This window comes from Neovison vison, chromosome 2 (genome assembly GCF_020171115.1).
Source record: "Neovison vison isolate M4711 chromosome 2, ASM_NN_V1, whole genome shotgun sequence".
Taxonomy (NCBI): Eukaryota; Metazoa; Chordata; class Mammalia; order Carnivora; family Mustelidae; genus Neogale; species Neogale vison.
Window position 1 is genome coordinate 200,489,323 of NC_058092.1, and position 21,152 is coordinate 200,510,474.

The following is a 21,152-nucleotide window of genomic DNA, read 5'->3' on the forward strand; positions in this document are numbered from 1 at the left end:
TCAGGCATACACACACCATACATCCCTCAGGCACATGTGCAGGAAGGTTCTCCTTCCACACCCTCCTCAAGCTCCCACATACCAGGACTCCCCATCGGCAACAAGCAACACTAGGACCCCAGTCCAAGCTTGAGGAAAGGGCTTTGTTCTAGAAGATGGAGGCCACTGCTGTATCCAGTGGATAAAATGAGAAAAGTTGTCATCAGGGAATCACCAAGCTGTCTCTGTCCATACGAAATAATAATTAAGCTCCTATTAAGTATCAGACATTAAGCTAGATTACTTTCAAGGAAGTCGACTTATGATCTTCAGCCCTCCTGGAGGAGGATGGCATAGTGGTTGAGAGCTGGGTGTTGGGGCCAGGTAGTCTGCATTTGAATCCTGTCTCCACCATCTATGAGCTCTCTGACAGCCGATAAATTACTGTCCCTCGGTGTCCTTGTCTGTAAGAAGGTAATATGAAGGTTGGTATAAGGATGAAATGAGTTAATGTTTGTAAGATGCTTAGAACAGTGCCTAGAACATCATAAGCACTTCTATGTGCTTAAAAATAAATCCCTTCCTTTTACCTTTTGACTTACCTGGAGAGCAGATATGTACTCTGTAGCAACAGTTTCTATACCTATTTGAGAAAGCAGAGAAGAAAATGTTGCCATTTTCTCCAATATGATTAGATGGGAAGTTCTCTTCTTCCTGCAAGTCACTCTCAGATAGAGAAGTCTCTGGAAAGGAATTTAACAAGAGTTCTGTTGAAGAGGAAGCCACAGACACAGGAAAACAGGAGGGACAGGGTCCCCGCATAAAGCTGGTTGGCCAGCTGCGAAGCTGTGGCCAGTACCTTGGACAGCTCCCCACAGGCCAGCTCAGGAGCTGGGATTGTTCCCCGTTCTGCCGAGGTTCAAGCCCTAGCTTTTTGCTGAGGGAGGGGGTCCTTAATTCCCTGCGACTCCTGTCCCCTGGTCCTTGGAACTCTGACTGGTGGGATAGAAGACTGCCTTCTGAGCTAGAAGTTGGAGGGTGGGGAGTTTAATGTCCCAAAAGCTTCCTTAGGGAGGCAGCCAAGAAATCTTCCTCCTCTCACCAATCTTCATCTGTCCCTCTACCTTATTCTGCTAAGGTGTGGCCACCTTACAGATGGACAAGCAGAGGCATACTGAAGCACAGGAAACAGGAAGTTCATGAAGACCACAAGATGGGTCCCGCAACCTTAGTTTAAATCCAGGCCCTACTGTTGGGATCTCAGGCAAGTGACCTGGTTTCTCTATGCCCAGATTCTTCATCAGTAAGACAAAGGAAAAAACACCTACGCTGTGCCAGGATTGAGTGAGATTAAATGAAACAGCACACATAACACCACTGGCATAGAGTGCTTAATAAATGAGTCTGTTTCCTGCCATTGGAGAATGGAGGGCTGAAGGGTTGAGCAAGATCTCAGAGATAACTTGGCTCCATGCTCAAGAACAGTTATGAATTATGAGGGCTAGCAGGCTGGGAGAGATGTCTGCACCTTGAAGTCCCTGGAAAAGTTTCTTTTCTCTAAAATTCCACTAAATTCTTCAGCCACTAGACAGAAAAACATCTGCTTTAAATTCCCCCCCTCTTTTAAGATCAGACAGGGCAAACAATATATGCATATAAAATGATTGCTCTATAGGCTGGAAGACTGCCTCTCTAAAGGTCTTACAATGAGAGAGTCAGAAGAGCCCAGAGGTCTGTGCTGGGAAGCAGGAACTGAAGTACTGTATTAAGAATATGCAGATTATGATGTGTTGAAAGAGGAAGCATAAACCACCCACACAGAGGTGGCAGTAACCTCCCAACCCCAGGATCCAAGCTCCCATTCTGGGAAAGTGAAACCCATGGGGTCACTTCAATTGAAGATGCAGGTTTTTTTTTTTAAAGATTTTATTTATTTATTTGACAGAGAGAAATCACAAGTAGATGGAGAGGCAGGCAGAGAGAGAGAGAGGGAAGCAGGCTCCCCGCCAAGCAGAGAGCCCAATGCGGGACTCGATCCCAGGACCCTGAGATCATGACCTGAGCTGAAGGCAGCGGCTCAACCCACTGAGCCACCCAGGTGCCCCTGAAGATGCAGTTTTAATACAACTGTACAAAGGAGGCAGAGTCACAGATTTACAGATCCCAGAAGAGAGGGAGCGGGGGATGGGGGGAAGATCAGGGTGGGGGAGGCGGGGAGAGGGCTGCAATAAACAGGGGAAGGGCAGTCCTCTGGTTCTCTGTTCCAGGTCAACAGGGAGCAGTAGACAGCAGGGTAGCAAACACTACTTATAAGGTGGTTGAGGTGGAGGTCACCGATATTTTGTGGGCTTAACTCTAAGTAGTTATTTTTAAAGGTGCCCCAGGAAAAGCAAAATGGGAACTTGGGTCAGAAATCCTAAACTCAGGGTGCCTGGGTGGCTCAGTAGGTTAAGCATCTGGTTTTGGCTCAGGTCATCATCTGAGGGTCCTGGGATCCCCCAGGCATGCTTAGCAGGGAGTCTGAGTTCCATGCTTAGCAGGAGAGTCTGTTTCTCCTTCTCCCTCTGCCCCTTGCCCCCTCACCGCCTCATACATACATACATACATATACATATATATATATATATATGTGTGTGTGTGTGTGTGTGTGTGTGTATAGATATCTATATACACATCTATCTATCTATTTATATATATCCTAAACTCAAGTCCTTATCTAAATGTCCAGACTCTGGGTGTGTGTGAGGCTGTCAAACTGCAAAAGGCCTAGGCAGACCCTGAGAAAAACAAAAGTTGTTTTTCTTGGAAGTTGTTTTCCTCATCACAAAGTTTAAAACTCAAATGACTGAAAAGCGTGGCAGGTGACATAAATGTGCAAAGTAGTTGGAGGGATGCTGTGGTAAACTGAAAAGTGTAAGCTGACTCAAGGCCTTCGAATAAAATTAAAAATAATTCTGTCACCCCGAAGAGCCCTTCTCCAGTACCCACCTCCCCAGGGAATGCAGTGAAGGGGGTCCTTCCTCACCTTTTACTTAATAGAGACAAAGGCTGGAGACTGAGAGAGGCTGCAACTTGCCAAAGGTTGGTCAGAGCCAGATCGGTCTCCATACCAGGCTCCTTCCCTGTCTCAGGCAGAGAGCAGGTTGCCCAGGACACAGCGGGCACCGGGAGCTCCTTAAATGGAAGAGTTTCTCCTGTTCTTCCCTGGGGTGCTTAGTGGGAGAGGTGGGCAGATTAAACAACAGGTACCAAAGCCGCTGTCTCTCACCCTGACACACTGGTCTCTATCACCTCATCCCACAGCATCTCAAAGACAGAAGCCAACATGCCAATGCCCTTGGACCTCCCACAAGCTATGACAAAGTCTGGAATCACAACGCCCGCCTAACCACAGGGACTAGCCAGGAAGCCAAGATGCCCCTGTACCTTTTACCTGCTCTTCACAAGACCTGCTACCGTGAAAGGAAGATAAAAGAACATGCTTTACAGAGAGTGGCGACAACAGCAAGCACTTACATCACTCTTCCTATGCTATGGGCCAGGTGCCCTCAGCACCACGTACTCTCGCCCTCAGCACCAGATACTCTTGTCACCCCGTTTTACAAATAAAGAAACTGGAGGACAAAGAGGTGAAGTAAGTCTCTGGCACCCTAACGAGTAAGCAGCGGAGCTGGGAGCCACTTCAGACGTCTGTCTCTTAAGCCCAAGTTCCGCACACTGCATCACCCGGGCCGAGCTTGGGGTGGGGAGCACGGTAGAGAAAGAAGCTGGATCTAGAGCTAGTGTGCTTTTGAGACCAGAAGAATGGGAAAATTCCTCTCTGACTCTGGAAAAGGCCAACTGTAATCTCAGCAACACGGGTCTCCCAATCTCAGAGCCTTTCTCCTGCCAGCCTCGGACTGGAGCACGGACTCGGTGTGCCATCCAGAGTCATGGTTCTTTGGGGGGACACGTTAGGCCCAGGTCTCAGCCAGGGCGGCTCAGCCAGTCTGCAGAGAATGGGGCGTCTGGGCGGTGCGGCCCTCTCAGAAGGTGAGCCTCCCTTGAGCCTCGGATGGGAGCAAAGCTGCTGGCTGGGTCCTGCTGTGGGAGTGGGCGCGGCGCCCACTCGGGCTTTCTTACAGTTGCAAGAGAGGACCCCGGCCATGTCACTGCTAGAATCCACCTGGGACTTGGAGGCAGCATTGGTGATTCGAGGGGGGAGGGGAGTAGGCAGGGGAGGGGGGAAGGAAGGGGGCGGGACCTCGCTGAAGCGGCGGGAGGGCTTTTCGAGTGCTGGAACGCCTGGGAGGAGTTACAGTGGGGAGGGGGTCAGGAGGAGCGAAAGGAGAGGAGGCGGAGCTGGGGGACCCGGACAGTTTAAACTGAAAGGGGGAGTACCGGCAGGGAGAAGGTGGCGAAGCAGCACGGGTGGGTGGGAGGGGCAGAGCTGCTATTCGGGGCCCTTGGTGGGAGCGAGGCGACTTCTCCCCTCTATCCCCAGAAGCTCATAGTCCGGAATTCTCTGCTGTGACATTCTCCCGAAGGGCCGGTCTGTCGGAACCCGGCCCAGCAATCTCTGCGTCTCCCCCTCCCTTCCCGGGGGTGGAAGGGGCCAGGGGGTGGGGCCAGAGAAAGGGTTGGGGTATCCCAGCCGGCCCCCCACCAATCGCCGCCCCACGTTTCAGCTGCGAGAACTGATGGACGCAGGCACCGCTCACCTCGGGGGCTCTTTGCAGGCTATGCGCCGAGATCCAGGCTGAGGCGGAGATCTGGAGCCCTCGGCGCCCTCCTCTCCAGCGGGGCGGGTGGGGAGCGGCCGCTGAGCGACCCTCTGGGGAGGGAGAAAGAGCGGGCGCAAAGCCCGCGGGTCCTAGAACAGGGCGGGGGCGGGGGGAACAGACAGCCCTCTCCTCCCACAGCGCATCCATCCTCAGAGGCTTGACCAGGACTCTCTTCTCACCAAGACCCCTTTCTAGGGTTTCCAGTCCTGGCGCATCTGGGAAGGGGACCCCTGCCCGGCCGCGCCCCGCCCCCCGGCCCCCGCCCCGCCGACGTCGCATTAGCATGAGCGACGCAAGTGGCCCGGGCACCACTCGGGGGCCGAGACTCGCCGCGTCACAGCCCCGAGTGGAAAGGGAAAAAAGAGGAGGCGGCGGAGGAGGAGGCAAGAGCCGACGCGAGGGGAGGGGAGAGCGGCTGCTGGGCGAGCGAGCCGGCGGGCGGGCGGCAGCAGCATGCCCCTCGGCCCGCGCGGGCGGCTTTTCAACGCTTCGGGGACGGTGCCCGGGGAGCCGGAGGTGCAGCGTGCTCAGTCTCTAGCCCTGGCCCCTCGGCGCGCCCGCCTTCCCTGACCGCCCCTGATTCCAGCAGCGGCGGGTCCCGGCTCGGCTCCAAACAGCCGCGGCGTCTCGAGGGGCAGGGTCTTTGCCTTTCCCGGGACACATGAGCCCTGCAGCCACCTGAGATACAGGGGGCGCTGCGCTGCGCCGCGCGGACCGCGCCGGCGAAGTTCGGTGCCGTGGTCTCTGCACTGCAGGGCGCCCGAGCCCGGCCCCGGCGGAGGCGTCCTCGAAGAGCGGCGGAGTAGAGGCGATGGAACCCGCGGCGCCGGTGGGCCCGGCCAGGGCGGCAGCCATCAAGCTGTCGGAGGCGATGGGCGCCGTGCTGCAGGATCCCCGGCGGCAGCGGCGCCTGGTGCTGGTCATCGTGTGCATAGCGCTGTTCCTGGACAACATGCTGTACATGGTCATCGTGCCCATCGTGCCCGACTATATTGCACACATGCAGAAGGCCGGCAGAAACACCCCGAGCACCGAAGCATCCACCCTGCAGCCGTCCACTCCAGCCAATGGCGGTGCCAACATGGGCAACACTTCAGAGTCCCCGAAGGCAGAGACAGAGAGTGAGGACGTGAAGATCGGGGTGCTGTTTGCCTCTAAAGCCATCCTGCAGCTGCTGGTGAACCCCCTGAGCGGGCCCTTTATTGACCGCATGAGCTACGACGTGCCGCTGCTTATTGGCCTGGGCGTCTTGTTCGCCTCCACCTTGCTGTTCGCATTCGCGGAAGACTACGCTACGCTCTTCGCTGCGCGCAGCCTGCAGGGCCTGGGCTCGGCCTTTGCGGACACGTCTGGCATTGCCATGATCGCCGACAAGTATCCGGAGGAGCCGGAGCGCAGCCGCGCGTTGGGCGTGGCGCTGGCCTTTATCAGCTTTGGAAGTCTGGTGGCGCCACCCTTCGGGGGCTTCCTCTACGAGTTCGCGGGCAAGCACGTGCCCTTTCTGGTGCTCGCCGCTGTTTCGCTGTTCGACGCACTGTTGCTGCTGGTGGTGGCCAAGCCCTTCTCAGCTGCGACGCGGGCGCGGGCCAACCTGCCGGTGGGCACACCCATCCACCGCCTCATGCTGGACCCTTACATCGCCGTGGTGGCCGGGGCGCTGACCACCTGTAACATCCCCCTCGCCTTCCTCGAGCCTACCATCGCCACGTGGATGGAGCACACGATGGCGGCGTCTGAATGGGAGACGGGCATGGCCTGGCTGCCAGCCTTTGTGCCGCATGTGCTAGGAGTCTACCTCACCGTGCGCCTGGCGGCGCGCTACCCACACCTGCAGTGGCTGTACGGAGCCCTCGGGCTCGCAGTGATCGGAGCCAGCTCCTGCGTGGTGCCTGCCTGCCGCTCCTTCGCACCACTAGTGGTCTCGCTCTGCGGCCTCTGCTTCGGCATTGCGCTAGTTGACACGGCACTGCTGCCCACGCTCGCCTTTCTCGTGGACGTGCGCCACGTCTCCGTCTACGGCAGCGTCTATGCTATCGCCGACATCTCCTATTCCGTGGCCTATGCGCTCGGGCCCATAGTGGCGGGCCACATAGTGCACTCGCTTGGTTTTGCGCAACTTAGCCTTGGCATGGGCCTGGCCAACCTGCTCTACGCGCCCGTCCTGCTGCTGCTGCGCAACGTGGGCCTCCTGAGGCGCTCCCGCTCGGAACGCGATGTGCTCCTGGACGAGCCACCCCAGGGTCTGTATGACGCTGTGCGCCTGCGTGAGCGCCCGGTGTCTGACCCCGACGGCGCACCTCAAAGCCCTTCGGGCCCCTTTGACGAGTGTGAGGACGTCTACAACAATTACTACACCCGCAGCTAGCAGTCCCGCTACTCCTCCAGGCCACCCACCCACTCCCCCCCCCCTCCCTGGGTCAAGGTGGCTACTTTGTTAGAGCACTGGCCAGCTCAGGCTGAGGGCCCGCCCCTTCCAAAGAGTATTCCACAGCCTCGCGCGTCTTGACTTCCCTGTCGGGATCCCCTCCTATGACCCCTTTCTGTGCCTCCCTCCCTCTCGTCCAGTGGGGCGTAGAGCACGGAGGCACGCGATGCCATACGGTCCTGCAGAGATAAAGAGGTGCGAGAGGCGCCACCTCGGGGCTCCCCTGTGTAGAACCGTGCGTCTGTCTCTTTCCTTCCGTTTCTCTCAGTGCCAAGTTGGCCCCCTGCACCGCGGTGCTTCCGGCCCGAATCAATAAACTATATCTGTTCGAGACCGAGTCTCTTTACTGATGAGGGTGGGCGGCCGGGCAGAGGGCCGGGGCAGAGGGGAGGGTGAGCGGGGTCTAGCCCTAATCCAGGTCTAGCCTGACAAGCTCTGGGGAAGCCTGTGGCAGAGGAGATATACGAAAAAAATCAAATTCAGCAAAGGCTCCCATACACCCTGTAGCACACGACTCCCTTCAGCCCGCGGCAGCCCCTTCCTTCCAGCCCCAAAGCAGCGCCCCAGGGCGCCGCCCGGGGGAGCCTGAGGACCCGCACCCTCCGGGTACGCTAGGCCCCGCCCCTTGAGGACACTCCCTGTGTCAGCCTTGGAGCTCTGAAGCGCCGGGCGTGGGCTCCCTTCGAGCCCGGCATCCCCGCCCGCCGCGGCTCCGGCGGCTCCGGTGAGGAGTAGTGGCGGAGCTGTTCCGGACAGAGGTCTCAGTCAAGTGTGTTCGATAGAGAGCTAGGCTCTACCCTTCGAGGAGCGCGGAACAGTTGGTGTGTCTGCTGTGTCCTGCCTGTGCGGGTCTGAGTCATGACTGAAGAGGGTGCCAATGTAGGAGTGGTGCCAACCTCCCACCCTCTTTACCCCCACCCTTACCCCGGACTTGGGGGAAGCATCTGGCCAAGGCTGTCCGAAGTCTCCCCACCTGCAGGCCGCGGGTTTGCAGGCCACTCCCAGTCCTGGAGCCTGCGGCCTGATGAAGGCCGAAGAGCCCTCCAGTTCTGGCATAGAGGGGCAGCGGAGTTGGGGTATGCCTGTGTATTAAACAATGCTTGTAAGCGTCTTCACTGCTGGTGCGTGCATGTCTGTCCCCAGTCTGCGTGTTGGGCTGTGTGTGTGGGTTTGTCTGGGCAGGGTCTGTCTTTGTGGATCTGTCTGTGTGTGTTGGTGTGTAAGGATCTATATCTGGGGTGGGGGTGGGGGAGGAGTGCTTTGTCTGGGAGGAGTGTCTGCCTCTGGCTGCGTGGTCTTTAAGCATCCCAGGTCTGTAATCTCCACTCCCTCCCCCCCAGCCCCCGCCCCATAGTGCCAGCAAGGATGGAGTGGAAATAGAAAAGGACGGAGAACCTGCAGTGATCAAGAAACAGGGTTGTTATTATTATTATTATTTTCTTTATCATTTTGAAAGGAGTTGTAGTTTGATTTGAGCCTGGCCTAGACGGCGGAGAGGGCCCAGATTTCCCCGGACCCAACCCTCTCCAGGGTTGTGCGGACGCCGCCGGGGCTAGCGTAATGGATTTGGGGGAGCTCCTGGACTGGGGAAGGCTGGTCAGGGGACCAGTGGGCATGGGTGGGAAAATCTCGGGCCTGGATTCCGCCGCCCTGACACAAACTCGTCCGGGAAGCCGTCCGAGCCGGGGCAGGGGTCCCGGAGGTGGGATCGCTGCAGGCGGCGGCGGGGGTGGGGGCGAGGATTGAGAGCGAGAGAGACGGGGTGGGGCTGAGGGAGGGAGGGAAAAGGAAAGAGGGGAGGGAGGAGGAACAGGGGGAGGGAGATCACAGGCGCGGCCGGTCCGCCGGCAGCCAGTAGGGAGGCCGCGGGGACCCGGCGACGTCGGAGTCTCTACCGCGGACAGAGGCCCCCACCGCCGTACTGCTGACGCGCCCCTGGATCCCTTCCGGCTCATACTCCCGCCCCTAGTCTTGCCTGGTGCGGTGGACCTGCGGCCAACGCCGCAGAACCGAGGAGGGCAGGTGAGAGGGGCTGGGCTGGAGGAGCGCGGCGCGGGGAACAGAGCGCAGGGAGCCGAGGGCGGTGGAGGAAGGCTCCGTCTAGGGAAGGCGCGGGGATCTAGAGGCGCCAGGATCCAAGGGATTTTCCCGAGTCCTGAACCGAAGCGGCCGTCGGGGAACCGCCGGGGACTGTTGGATTCCACGGCTCTGGCGCTTGCGCACGGAGAGTGGAGGTCGGCGGACCGGGAGGGAGCAGGACCATGAGAAGTTAGGGGGAAAGGGCTGGGAGAGGCTTGACCGTCAGGCTCCGCGGCTCCACGTGCGTATCCTCGCTTCTCTATTCTCCTGATACCCGTGTGCTAAATGCCGAGGTCTGCACTTTCTGTGCCCAGCCATGGCGTTGCCGGGGCTCATTCGGACCCCCTTTGAATTGCGGGTGCGCCCGCGACCCTCGCGGAGGCGGGAGGTGCGGAGCAGCCGCAGGTGGCAAGTGTGAGCTGGGTCCCAGGGAGTCCCTAGAGAGCAGGGACCGCCTGTGTTGCGGGGGCGGAGCTGGGATTGGGCGCCAGGGGCAGAGCAGAGACCCTCTCCTGGCAGCCTTTGGAAGCTAGGCTGGTGGCAGCATGCATTGGAGGCACCAAGTAAAGATAGACAGAAAGATATGCGTTCGGACAGACATACGCCTCTTAATTGCCGGCCCATAGGCCAGGGAGGAAAAGCAGCCGGGAGGACACCAGGCCTCCCACTTAGTCCCCAGGAAGCCATCCCTTTCCAGTCTCACACCTGTCAAAGATACAGGGTTTCCAGCTGCAAAAGGGCCTTTACCAACTGGACCTTGCCATTACCGTCCTTTCAGAACTCTGCAGCCCTGCAGGACCCTAACTTGGATGCCCGCTGCTTCCATTTTGCAGGGTGTCGGGGCAGCTACCATGCTATTCAACAGCTCTGGGAGCCACCTAGACCAGAGCATCCTGGCACAGAGTTAGTGTGGGTTCTCTATTCTCTGCCTAGTGCTGCCAGACAGCCCCAGGCTCACCCATTCCTGAGCCTTTTTCATCCATCTTTCTGAATGCTCTGTCCTTGGGTCATCTGTGCCTGGAGCCTAGCCCCCATCTGTGCTGTGCTTGCTTGGGGTGGGGGATCACATGAGCTAAACATCAGTTTTAGGCTCTTAGGAGAGAATAGAGGATGGGTAAGTGAAAAATCATGGGTGTGTGGCTCTGAAGCTCTGCTTAGGGGGGTCGCTAAGGGTAGAGGATGGTCTTAAAAATGGGCCTTTGCCCCTGTTGTCCTGGGTCACTTCTACTGTAAATAAAATATTATCCATTTTTCATCAAGCTGAGTCAGGTGGCCCCTAGGGCCGGGACTGCCCAGCTGCCCTGTACCGTCTCCCTGAGCATTCTCATGCCACCCACACTAGGAGCCTACAAACCAGAGACTGGTTGCCTAAGTCACGGTCCAACCAGCAGACTCCAGGACCCTCCACCACAATCCCTGCCTTGGCCACAGGCCAGGCTCCCTAGTTGGTCCAGAGTGCGTCCTGGAGCCCACAGCTTTAGAGGACCTGTATTCATTTATGCACACATTCACGCATGCGTGCATTCCTTTTATTCAGCTACCCAGCCCTGATCCTACTCCATGCTCATCACCCAGCTGGGTCCCAGAGATGAAGCACTGAACACAACAGGAGAAGCTAACAGTCTACTAGGAGAGATTTTAATCAGCAAAACATTTATCTGTTGGATCTCAGGCAGGAATAAAGCGAGTACACTGCCAATGACCCCTTGTGATTTGGAGTGAGCCTGCCCAAACTTGCTCTTTCCCACTCTGGCCTGGGGTGGTCAGTTGAGCCTGGGGGACAGTCTTATGGAACAGATGTCAGCTAAAGGCTTGCTGTAGACCTCTCTCTATCCCATCTGGGGACTCAGAAAGGACACTGTGGTAAGGGGTGCTGGTCTGGAAGTTGGGAGGTTGGGACTAGGTCTATATGGAGGCCTGGTGTAATTGGGCCCCACATCCAGCTGTGGTCTCCTCCCAGGGAGGGATGGAATATCGGGATCTGGGAGGTGAAGGGTCCGTGGCAGTTCTTTGTGGCTTCTGTATTGATGCCTCCCTGCTTCTTGGTCCCCAGGTCTGCACCTCTGCTTCCCCAGCCAGGAGTCACCACGATGCCCATACTGGAAAAAGTTCCCCAAAAGATGGCAGCAAAAACTCCCAGCACTGAGGAGGAGCCTGTGAGTGACTTTTGGAGTCCTGTCCCTTATCCCCACTCTCCCCCACTCACCTATCCTTGCTTCCAGAATAGTCCTGTATGGGACTGGCCCTGAGCACTTGCCTGGCGACCAGCCCTGCCCTCTGCTGGGCATGAAGCCCAGGCTGCAGTCCTGCCCTGAGCCTGGGAGAGCCTGGAGGGGTGGGGAGTGGCTTCAGGGGGTGCTGAAGAATTGCTGACAGCCATGCTTCCTAACTCCCAAGGCCAGGAAGAGCCCTTGACCCGGGTCAGGTACTCTATTCCCAAGGCTTTTCCCTCTCCCCAAGTTTCACTTGCAAAGGCTTTGAGCCCAGTGGAGTTGCCTTAGGCTAAGACTGAACTCTAAGCCTTATCACATCTGAGTCCCGGCTGCTGTCCCTAGTTCAGTCCTGGAGGCTTAGGCACAATCTTCCCCACTGGCTGAAGGCAGTGCCACCCCTCCTTAGGCAGGCATCCTCCCTCCCCACATTCCTAAGTGGTGGAGGAGCCCATCTAATCTGCAGGTCATTGAGGTGTTGGCCCCTTGGCAACATTTGTCTTCGTGCCATGTCTTTCCCTGGGGCTTTATTTGGAACCCTAATCAGAACTTCTTGGCTTCTCCCCATAAAATTGCTCACCACACTGTCCTGACTGTTACAGCTGACAGACAGCTCTGTTGCTGAACATGCCATGGCCTGTTCCTCGCACTGGCCTGAGGCTTCCTTGAGAGCAGCCCTTCTTTCTCCATTGTTCCTAAGTCCAGTCCAGGGCCTGGCTCACATGCACTGCCCATGAAATGTGTACTGACTTGAGGCCCTAGTGTCCAAATTAGTGTCCTCATTGGTACATGTCCCTATCCAGGAAGCCCAGGATAGTCTGGGAAGGAGCCCCACAGGGCTGAGGCATGTGAACCAAGATTTCCTGCCTTATCCCATTTTACCCACCACCGATTCCTCATGACTGAGTCCCAGCACCCTGTCAGAGCCCTGAGGAAGGGTGGCCTGATTCTAGCAGGGGCTCCAGTCAGGCCTGCTGATACTCTTGGCAAGACCACCAGCTGGACTGGGCTTTCTGCAGGTGCCTGCCCACTTGCCCACCATAGACCCCAAGAGAAGGAAGAGGGAACCAGAGCAGCTGGGTGAGGGGTAGGCATGGCTCTCTTGAAGTGGGCTGAGCAGCCTAGAATGCTGCCCAGAGCACCCTCTCCTCAAGCATTCTCTGGGATAGGAGCAGCCTACAGTTAGCACTGACACCCTCCTCCCTCCCCCAGGGCAGTGAGCTCTCAAGACTGGATCAGGCAGGCAAAGACTCCCATTCATTCATCAGCACAGGCTCCACACGTGGTCCCTGTCTGCCCAGGGCAGCTCTGGGGAGGGCTCCAGCCCAGGCAGCAGCAGGACCAGAGCACAGGCAAGCTTTCAGTGGGTCCCTTTACTCCACAGCCTGCCCCCACCACCCCAAAGGGAAAAACCCGGAAAGAAGGTGGCCCCCTACCACCAACTTTGTGAACTCAAATCGGCACTATGAAAAGTCGTGGTTTCTGGCTGTGACTAGCTCAGTGAGGAAGAAGGAAAAGGAAGGGATAGAAAAAGGAGCCAATCTCTCCTTCAGTGTTATACCCTTTGGGTCCAGAGATGAACTAGCTTCTGAAGCCCCAGCTGGGAACAATTCCTAAATTAATGGTGACCAGTAGCCAATATGAATAACGGATCTCTTTTTACCTTACACCCATTCTTTATGGTTTAAAAGCACTCTCATGTAGGATCTGTTTGATCTGATAAGAGGTAGAAGCCATTACCCCCATTTTACAGGGGAGTGCACTGAGGCACAGAGGTGAGGGGGTTTGCTTATGATCACACAACTTGTCAGCATCAGGTTCAATGCATGAACCCAGGTCTGTCTGCTGCCAACATCAAGGTCTTTTCCTCTACACTTTATCCCCTCCTGGGGGCAGGCCTGCGATATTAGAAAAAACAAACAGAAGATTTCTGAGGTCAGAATTCCGCTGAGCTGGGTCCTAGAAATAGGCAAGACCCAAGATGGGGAACAAGGATAGGAACAGATGGAGACACACTCCAGGGACCAACCTGGGGACAGGCATAGTCTTATAGACCCCACATAAGATCCGGCATAACAAATGCCTGTCAACTCTCTCTTCTAGGAGTTGCCCAAACTTCCAGTGCCCCCCCTGCAGCAGACCCTCGCCACTTACCTGCGATGCATGCAGCATCTGGTACCTGAGGAACAGTTTAGAAGGAGTCAAGCCATTGTGCAGCGGTTTGGGGCCCCGGGTGGCCTTGGGGAGACCCTTCAGCAAAAGCTCCTAGAACGACAGAAGAAGACAGCCAATTGGGTAAGAGTTGTTGAGAGGGGGCGGACTGCAGAGAGGGGGCAACGCAGACAAGGGAACCACAGGGTGGGGGGCAGGGAACAGATGTGGAGACGGGTTTGGATGAGGGGCAGGTAGGAAACAAAGATGGGACAGATGGGGGGATAGGGAAGAGAGGAGAAACAAGGGGACAGCAAGGGCAAAAATGAGAGACAGACAGGATGTGGGATGGGAGATAGGGATGGGGATCAAGAGGGGCAGATGGGAATAGAGATGAGGTGATGGGGAGAGAGAGGGTATAGAGGACAGATGGGGAAAGGGATGGGGACAGGTGGGGCCACAGGGGATATAAATGGGGCAGTAGGGAAAGACAGGGTACGGAAATGGAGACAGATGGGGGACAAGTATGGCAGATAGAGATGTGGCAGCAGAAGGTAGGAGTAAGTTCAAGGAAGCAAAGAAGGGGAAAAATCAGAAACAGGACACACATAAGGATAGGCAGGGTACAAGGATGAAGTACCAAACACCCAGAATAGGAAATTGGGATGGAAGAGAGGGAAGGGATGGGGCAACGATGGAGGTCAGTCATGGGGGACTGGAGAGCACACAGGCCCCAGCAGGTAACTGGGGCTCAGGGTGTATTTGTGGAACGAAGGAATGAAGCACGTGATCCAACAAAGTGTCCCAGTCATTCCTTGGGGCTGCCAGGATGGGATGGGTGCTCTCCACAGGCAAGGTGACCTTGTGCAGAGGGGTAATGGCGCCGCTCCTGTTCTCCCCAACAGGTGTCTGAGTACTGGCTGAATGACATGTATCTCAATAACCGCCTGGCCTTGCCCGTGAACTCCAGCCCAGCTGTGATCTTCGCCCGGCAGCACTTCCCGGACACGAACGACCAGCTGAGGTGAGGCCACCATGCTCCTGGGCTCACAGCTGGAGAGTCTGCCTGGAGCCCAGCCCCAGGACCAGGAAGGAAAGGTGGAGGCTTGTGCCCTGGCTGAGCTCTCTAAGGCCCAAAGCGCCCAAGACAGAGGCCGTCTGGGCCACGGGTCCAGGAAGTAGGTTAGATGAGGCTGCTCTGTGAGGGACGAACACAAGGTCTTCCTCAGAACATATTTATTTGGGATGCAGTGGACAGTAGTGGAGGCCATGGTTGCCCCACCCCCTGGTGTTTCGATGGCATTCTTGCCCTGGCTGAGGCCCTGGAAGGAGGTGTGTACCCTCTGACCCCACCAGGACTTGAGGCTTACACTTGGCCCTAGGACACACTGCCCCAGGCTGTCTGAGAGGAGCTCTGCTGAGCCCCCACCAGCCCTGAGCTCCAAACAGAGGCTCCGAGGGGGTGGAAACGGTTCCTTCCTGCCAGCTGCCACCACAAGAGCCTCTACCATCTGCTGTAATTTCAGGGCTCACTGAACCACTGGAACGGCCTCTGGGCCCACCGATGTTGCTGGGGGTGGGGCGGGGTAGGCGAGCATTTGCACAGGGATGTGGCTGGGAGGAAGGGCCTCTGGACAGGAGTGGCTTGGAGCCACACCCAATGTGGCCCAGCATGGCCACGCTTCAGAGAGGAAAAAAAAAAAAAAAAAAAAAACCAACCAACAAACAAAAGAGGCAGGGCCTACCTGGGCCTACAGGCAAGGCTCAGCGATGCTCAGAAGATCCCCCACCCCTTCCTTCCCCACCAGGACTAGCCCCACTGAGCTGCTGGCCAGGCAGCCTGTAGCCCAGACCTCCGGGGAAGGGGCGGTACGGGGCAGAAGAAAGTATGCCGATAGATGGACGAACAGCTTCTGAAAACAGTTCTCAAACTGCATCCAAGGGGGCATTTTCTTCCTGATGCAATCAAGCCAGGGTCCTCATGCATGGACAGTTGAGATGACACAGTCCTGCGGCACGATCTCTGATGATGTCCCCCCCCACCCCGCCTTCCAGCACCCCCTTCCATTTTCATTACCACTAAGGGGACCAAATTATTGACTTTCCCCCAGGAAACTGGATTTCCCCAAAGCTGGGTTCCTGGCCTAGTCTAGGCCCAGCACCGTCCTTTCCTAGGGAGAAGCCTATCCCTGACCATCCGGCCTTCTCCTGCCTACTCTGCGGCCCCTCCCAGCTTCCTCTCCCTCCTCCTCCTCATTCACCTTCAAGGATCCTCTCCTCCCCGTTATCCGTTACCCCCACAGGACCATTTTAATCCAAGGCTTTTGAAGGACTGGCAGTGTGATGGCAGCTTGGGGAAGGGGTCCTTGAGCTTGAGAGGTGGGGTGTGGAGTGGAAGGAATGGAAGGTTGGATAGTGGGAAGGAGCCTGGGCCCCTAAGAGGAGAACCTCAGGCCTGCTCTCTCTCTGCAGGTTTGCAGCCAACCTCATCTCTGGTGTGCTCCACTACAAGACCCTGCTGGACAGGTAGGATGGGGCCAGCCTGGGGAGGGCCGTGCCCTGATTTAACACAGCCTGCTGAGTCATGTGTCTCCTTGCCACACTAGCCAAGGAGCTCCCAGAGGGCAGAGACCTTGTCTTTTCCAGCTCTGTGCTCCCGGCTCCTGTCATAGAGCAGGTGCATTACCACCCTCCTCCACCCCCCATCCCAACTCCTCTAGCATCAGAATAACATTTACCCCGGCTGACCTGAACATTAATGGGTCCTTTTCCTAGGGTGAGCCCTGTCCCATCATAATCTCTTTAGGTTGCACTCCCCCACACACCCACATTGTTATGTGCATCAGGAATTTAGGGAATCCAGGAGAAGGCAGAGAAGGAGTCCTGGGAGCGGGAGCCAGGAGATGGTGGGTTCAGCCTTGTTAGTTGCCAGCTGGGGGAATGGTCTCCCCACACTGAGCCCATGCACCTGGCTTCAACCTCACTGGTTTCCTCCCCAGCTTGGACACTTGTTCCCAAGTGATCCGTGGTGAAGGACCAATGTATTTTTTAATTTTATAAAATGTAAAACACTACAAAAATGAATCTTCAGAACAATGGTATAAAGGTACAAAATACACAACCATGTATTTTATTTTTATTTTAGACTTGACAAAAAATTCCACTGTCAAATTGCTATAATAAAAGTTTCTGAGAGCTCCCACTGACTCCCACAGTTCAGTGCGGTGCCTGTACTTCAAGCAGCAGGGGCATGGGACACCCCACCCTCCCTCTGCCCCAGCTTACCCTCGGGGCTCAGCTCACATGGCTGGTCCTTGTCACCCTGAAACCCTCCCATTTATCAGCTCATTGCTTGTTGTTTATGCTTTACCTACACAGCCCAGGACCTGTGCCCCATTAGAACAGGACACTCACGTTTTGTTTGCCACTATAACCCCAGATCCCAGAAAGGTGCCTGGCACAAAAGAGTGCTCAATTTGTTGCCTGAAAGGGAGGAGGGAAGGAGAGAGGGTGAAGAGACAGAGAGAGAAGGAAGAGGAGGATGGAAAGGAAGTGGAGGACGGAGGGAGGAGGGAAGGAAAGATGGAAGAGAAAGAAAGATGGAAGAGAAGGAAAGAAGGGGAGATAGAGAAAGGAGGAGAGGGGAAAGAGGGATGGAGGAAGGAAGGAGAGAGATAAAGGGAGGAGGGGAGGAGGAGGGGGAGGAAGTGGTGGACGAGAGGCCAAGGGAGGGAATCAAGAGGGACGCAAGATGTGTTGAGACCACAGGAGAAGGAGGACTTTCTACCATGAACTCAGAGAAGGCTTCTGGAAGAGGTGATGCAAGAGTAGGCTCTTGAAGGGGTGGAAGGAGTTTTCCAAACAAATTCGTTGAGCACAGGGGTGGGGTGAAGGCAGGCTAAGCAAAGATCAGCACAAGAGAAGGCATGAGGACTGAAACGCAAGTTCTGTACATGTAGTGCCCGAGGCAGGGGTGAAGGAGACAGTCAGAGGTTTCAGAAAACCCCAAGGGTCTCTCCATGGGCCATGGAAATAGGGCACCCCACTACTTCAAAGAGTGGGGAATCCAGCTCCTTGATGGCCATCCTAATGCAGTTCTGGTTTTTGTGCCCTGCCTTGCCGAATCGAGTCAAATAGCACCAATTCCAATCCCTTCCTCCCTCCCTGCTCTCCAGCCACTCCATCCCCACCGACTGTGCCAAGGGCCAGCTGTCAGGGCAGCCACTCTGTATGAAGCAATACTATGGGCTCTTCTCCTCCTACCGGCTCCCTGGCCACACCCAGGACACACTGGTGGCCCAGAAGAGCAGTGTCATGCCTGAGCCAGAGCACGTCATCGTGGCCTGCTGCAACCAGGTAAGTGGTCCTCTCTGCTGCAGCCTTTCCAGCTGGGGAGGGCACAGGAGTACCAGTCTGACTTCACCAAGGGTGCTCAGCCTTCTCTCGGAGGCACACAGTGAGCTAGGACAGAGTAGGTTCTCTTGACTCCTAGTCAGTCCCACTTCTCTCCCTTGAGTTGGATTTTAAGAACGAGGAGAGTCATCGATTGAGAATGACTTCCATGGGCTCCCATTTTGGCCCTGACCAGCCAGGTTGGCTGGTCTGGATGGACGGTGGGGCCCTCATGAGACCCAGCAGGGCCTCAGCCACTCCTCATGAATCACCCAGGCAGTGGCCTTCCTGGAGACCATATGCAGACAGATGGACAGCTTTACAGACTGACTGTCCAGACCTCCATGTCTAGGCTATAAGCTTGCCACTTACATGCATTCATCCTGCCTGATTCCATAGTGACTCGCAGAAGGGCTTGGAAGCCCATCTGACAGAAGAGCTGAGCAGCCTGTCCAAGGCTGAGAAGGCCTCGGAGACCTGGCCAGTGGCCCCTGCTTATGCCCCATCTCCTAGTAACTCACGACTTCACACTGGCTTCCGGGAGCCCACAATGGCCCATGAGGACCAAGGGGACAGGCTGAGCATAAGGACCCTTGGCCCCTTACCAGTGCCTACCAGGCTATCTATAGATTCTATGCTGAGCCTCCCCCTAATTATTTCATCTGACAAAAAGCTATTTTAGGATTTTTTGGTTTTGGATTTTTGTGGGGTTTTTTGGTGTGGGTTTGTTTTTGGTTTTGGGGTTGTTTTTTTTGTTGTTGTTGTTTATTTGCTTTGGTTTGGTTTTTGGGTTTTGGTGGGTTTTTTGTTTGGTGTTGTTGGTTTTTGGTGTGTTTTCTTTGTTTTTTCATTTGTTATTGTTGTTTTTTCTAAAACCCAAGTCTAACGCCTACCCAGACATCCCCCAACTATTCCTGCTACCACGTTTTCTCTTGGGCTCCCCTGACATTTGCAGTCATTGATAGGAGCTCAGGGAAAGTCCGCCATCCTAGGTTGGCTCTTCCCACCAGAAGCCCACCTGGGAGTTTGGCCACAAACAAGAACTTTTCTCCATCTTCATTAAAACATCAAACTAGAATTTCCCAGCCCCCACATGCTGCAGTATTCATCCATTCCAGAAAAGCCCTCAGGGCCCCTGCCCTGGACCAGGCCATGCGTATTCTACTCAGGGCACGAGACCAGGTTCTCATACCAACTGGCAGAAAAGGGATCACAACTTGGGGCTGGAATAAGACCTTTCATGAAGCCCAAGACTTCAGCTTCAGAGTTACTAAATGATAGCTCACACACCTCCCTCGGAACACACGCATGCACACATGTATATGTACACATATAGGGATAGAACTTATGCATGTTGTTTTTCATTTTAATCTTCCTCTGCATATTATTTGATGACTTGCCTTTTTTTTCTCTGCTTCCGTTGTGTTTGAGATCTGTCCCTGTAGCCGTATCTAGAGCTAGTTCTTTCCCATTAACTGCTGAGTGGACGTGCACTAGACAAATGCGCTACATTTGACTTAGCTGTCCCCCTACTGGAAAACACCTGGGCACCATCTACCATGTTGTTATTGCAAATATGGCTTATATGCACACTCCTTCACTTATCTTCGAGGCGCAAGAGTATATGTTTCTCCAAGCCTTAGTCTAAAATATGCATATAGAGGAGTAATTGCTGAATCATACAGAACACACATTTTTAGTTTGGACAGACACTGCCCTCCAACAGCAATGGTGCAAATTTATACCTGATTCCCCACACGAAGTAAGAACCACAGAAGGAAGTTTTATTTGAGCTAAGTTTAATCTGCCTTCTTTGATTTGGGGAAGCTTGGAGTCCAGCATTGCTGACAGCATTGGCTGGGTCCCCAACTTGTGACTGGGCCCGAGTATCCCCCACCTGGGCTCACGTGTGAAGGCTCAGTGAAGTCCCTTCGCCTTGGGCTGGCTGCCCTGAGTGACGTGTTTGACCTGTTTCCCCCACAGTTCTTTGTCTTGGATGTTGTCATTAATTTCCGCCGTCTCAGTGAGGGGGATCTGTTCACTCAGTTGAGAAAGATAGTCAAAATGGCTTCCAACGAGGATGAACGCTTGCCTCCAATCGGCCTGCTGACGTCAGAAGGGAGGAGCGAGTGGGCTGAGGCCAGGACGGTCCTCGTGAAAGGTTAGCAGCAGTGCCCAGTGCGTCTCCACGCTCATCTCATCCTCATGCCCATTGGCTTTCCTTCCTCCAGGGTCGGGCACCATGCCTCATCCCCATTTGCCATAGCATGGAGAGCTCAGGCCTCCCTCCATCTCAGGACCCGACAGCACGTGGGCTGAGGCACCCGGGGGCTGACAGCACCTTTTGTACCCTCATATTTCATCCGGCAATGTTCTAGCTTCCTGGATGATTAGCGCTGAAATCCGGGGATGTCTGGGAATATTGAGGGAGGGAAGGTTTTGAGCTGGAGGAAGGCTGGCTACAATTAAGCAGTTGTGATTTACTGGTGGGCAGGGATGGTACCCATTTTGAGGGTCTGAGTCACTGGCAGAGCTGTCACATGGAGATATAGGATAGAGCCCAGCTCTGGGAGGGTGGTTCACTGCCTCGGTCCTGGAACTTTTTATCTTCAGGCTGACCTATCCTTCTGGCTGGTTGCTGCTCTTAGAAAGGTTTCTAAGCATTCCCATAAGAAAGCTGATAATAGGGGCATCTGGGTGGCTCAGTGGGTTAAAGCCTCTGCCTTCGGCTCAGGTCATGATCCCAGGGTCCTGGGATCGAGCCCCGCATCGAGCCCCGCATCGAGCCCCCCCATCGGGCTCTCTGCTCAGCAGGAAGCCTGCTTCTTCCTCTCTCTCTCTCTCTCTCTCTGTCTGCCTCTCTGCCTACTTGTGATCTCTGTCTGTCAAATAAATAAATTTTAAAAAAAAAAGCTAGTAATAGTCTTAAAAATTTTAAGTCATCCTTCTGGAAACTCATTTTCAAATCCAAAGCCAGTCCTATTCCCAGGAATTGGATGCAGTGCTTTCCCTCCTTGCCTAATTAGAGAGTCCAGGATAAGAGGGAAGGCTTCTGTGGAACTCCATGTGCATCTCGGGCTCTCGTTCAGCCAGGTGTCCATTCCGACTCCCCTGAGTGTCTGTCAGCTGAGGATCTGGGTGAGGCTTGGAAAG

General features: G+C 55.4%; 2 protein-coding genes across 2 annotated transcripts in view; both read left to right on the forward strand.

Moving 5' to 3' along the window:
* Window positions 1-5,553: 5,553 nt before the first annotated feature.
* On the forward strand, window positions 5,554-7,465 carry SLC18A3 (solute carrier family 18 member A3). Its single transcript, XM_044236610.1, has one exon. The coding sequence runs from the start codon at window positions 5,554-5,556 to the stop codon at window positions 7,105-7,107; it is 1,554 nt and encodes a 517-aa protein (XP_044092545.1). The 3' UTR covers window positions 7,108-7,465.
* Window positions 7,466-11,351: 3,886 nt separating this feature from the next.
* The window catches only part of CHAT (choline O-acetyltransferase), a 45,692-nt gene continuing 35,891 nt past the window's right edge, over window positions 11,352-21,152 (forward strand). The window contains exons 1-6 of the mRNA XM_044236611.1: window positions 11,352-11,402; window positions 13,563-13,751; window positions 14,513-14,631; window positions 16,080-16,133; window positions 17,783-17,963; window positions 19,983-20,160. Of these exons, the coding sequence (XP_044092546.1) occupies window positions 11,367-11,402; window positions 13,563-13,751; window positions 14,513-14,631; window positions 16,080-16,133; window positions 17,783-17,963; window positions 19,983-20,160 (757 nt within the window). The 5' untranslated portion in view covers window positions 11,352-11,366. The remainder of the gene's footprint in view (window positions 11,403-13,562; window positions 13,752-14,512; window positions 14,632-16,079; window positions 16,134-17,782; window positions 17,964-19,982; window positions 20,161-21,152) is intronic.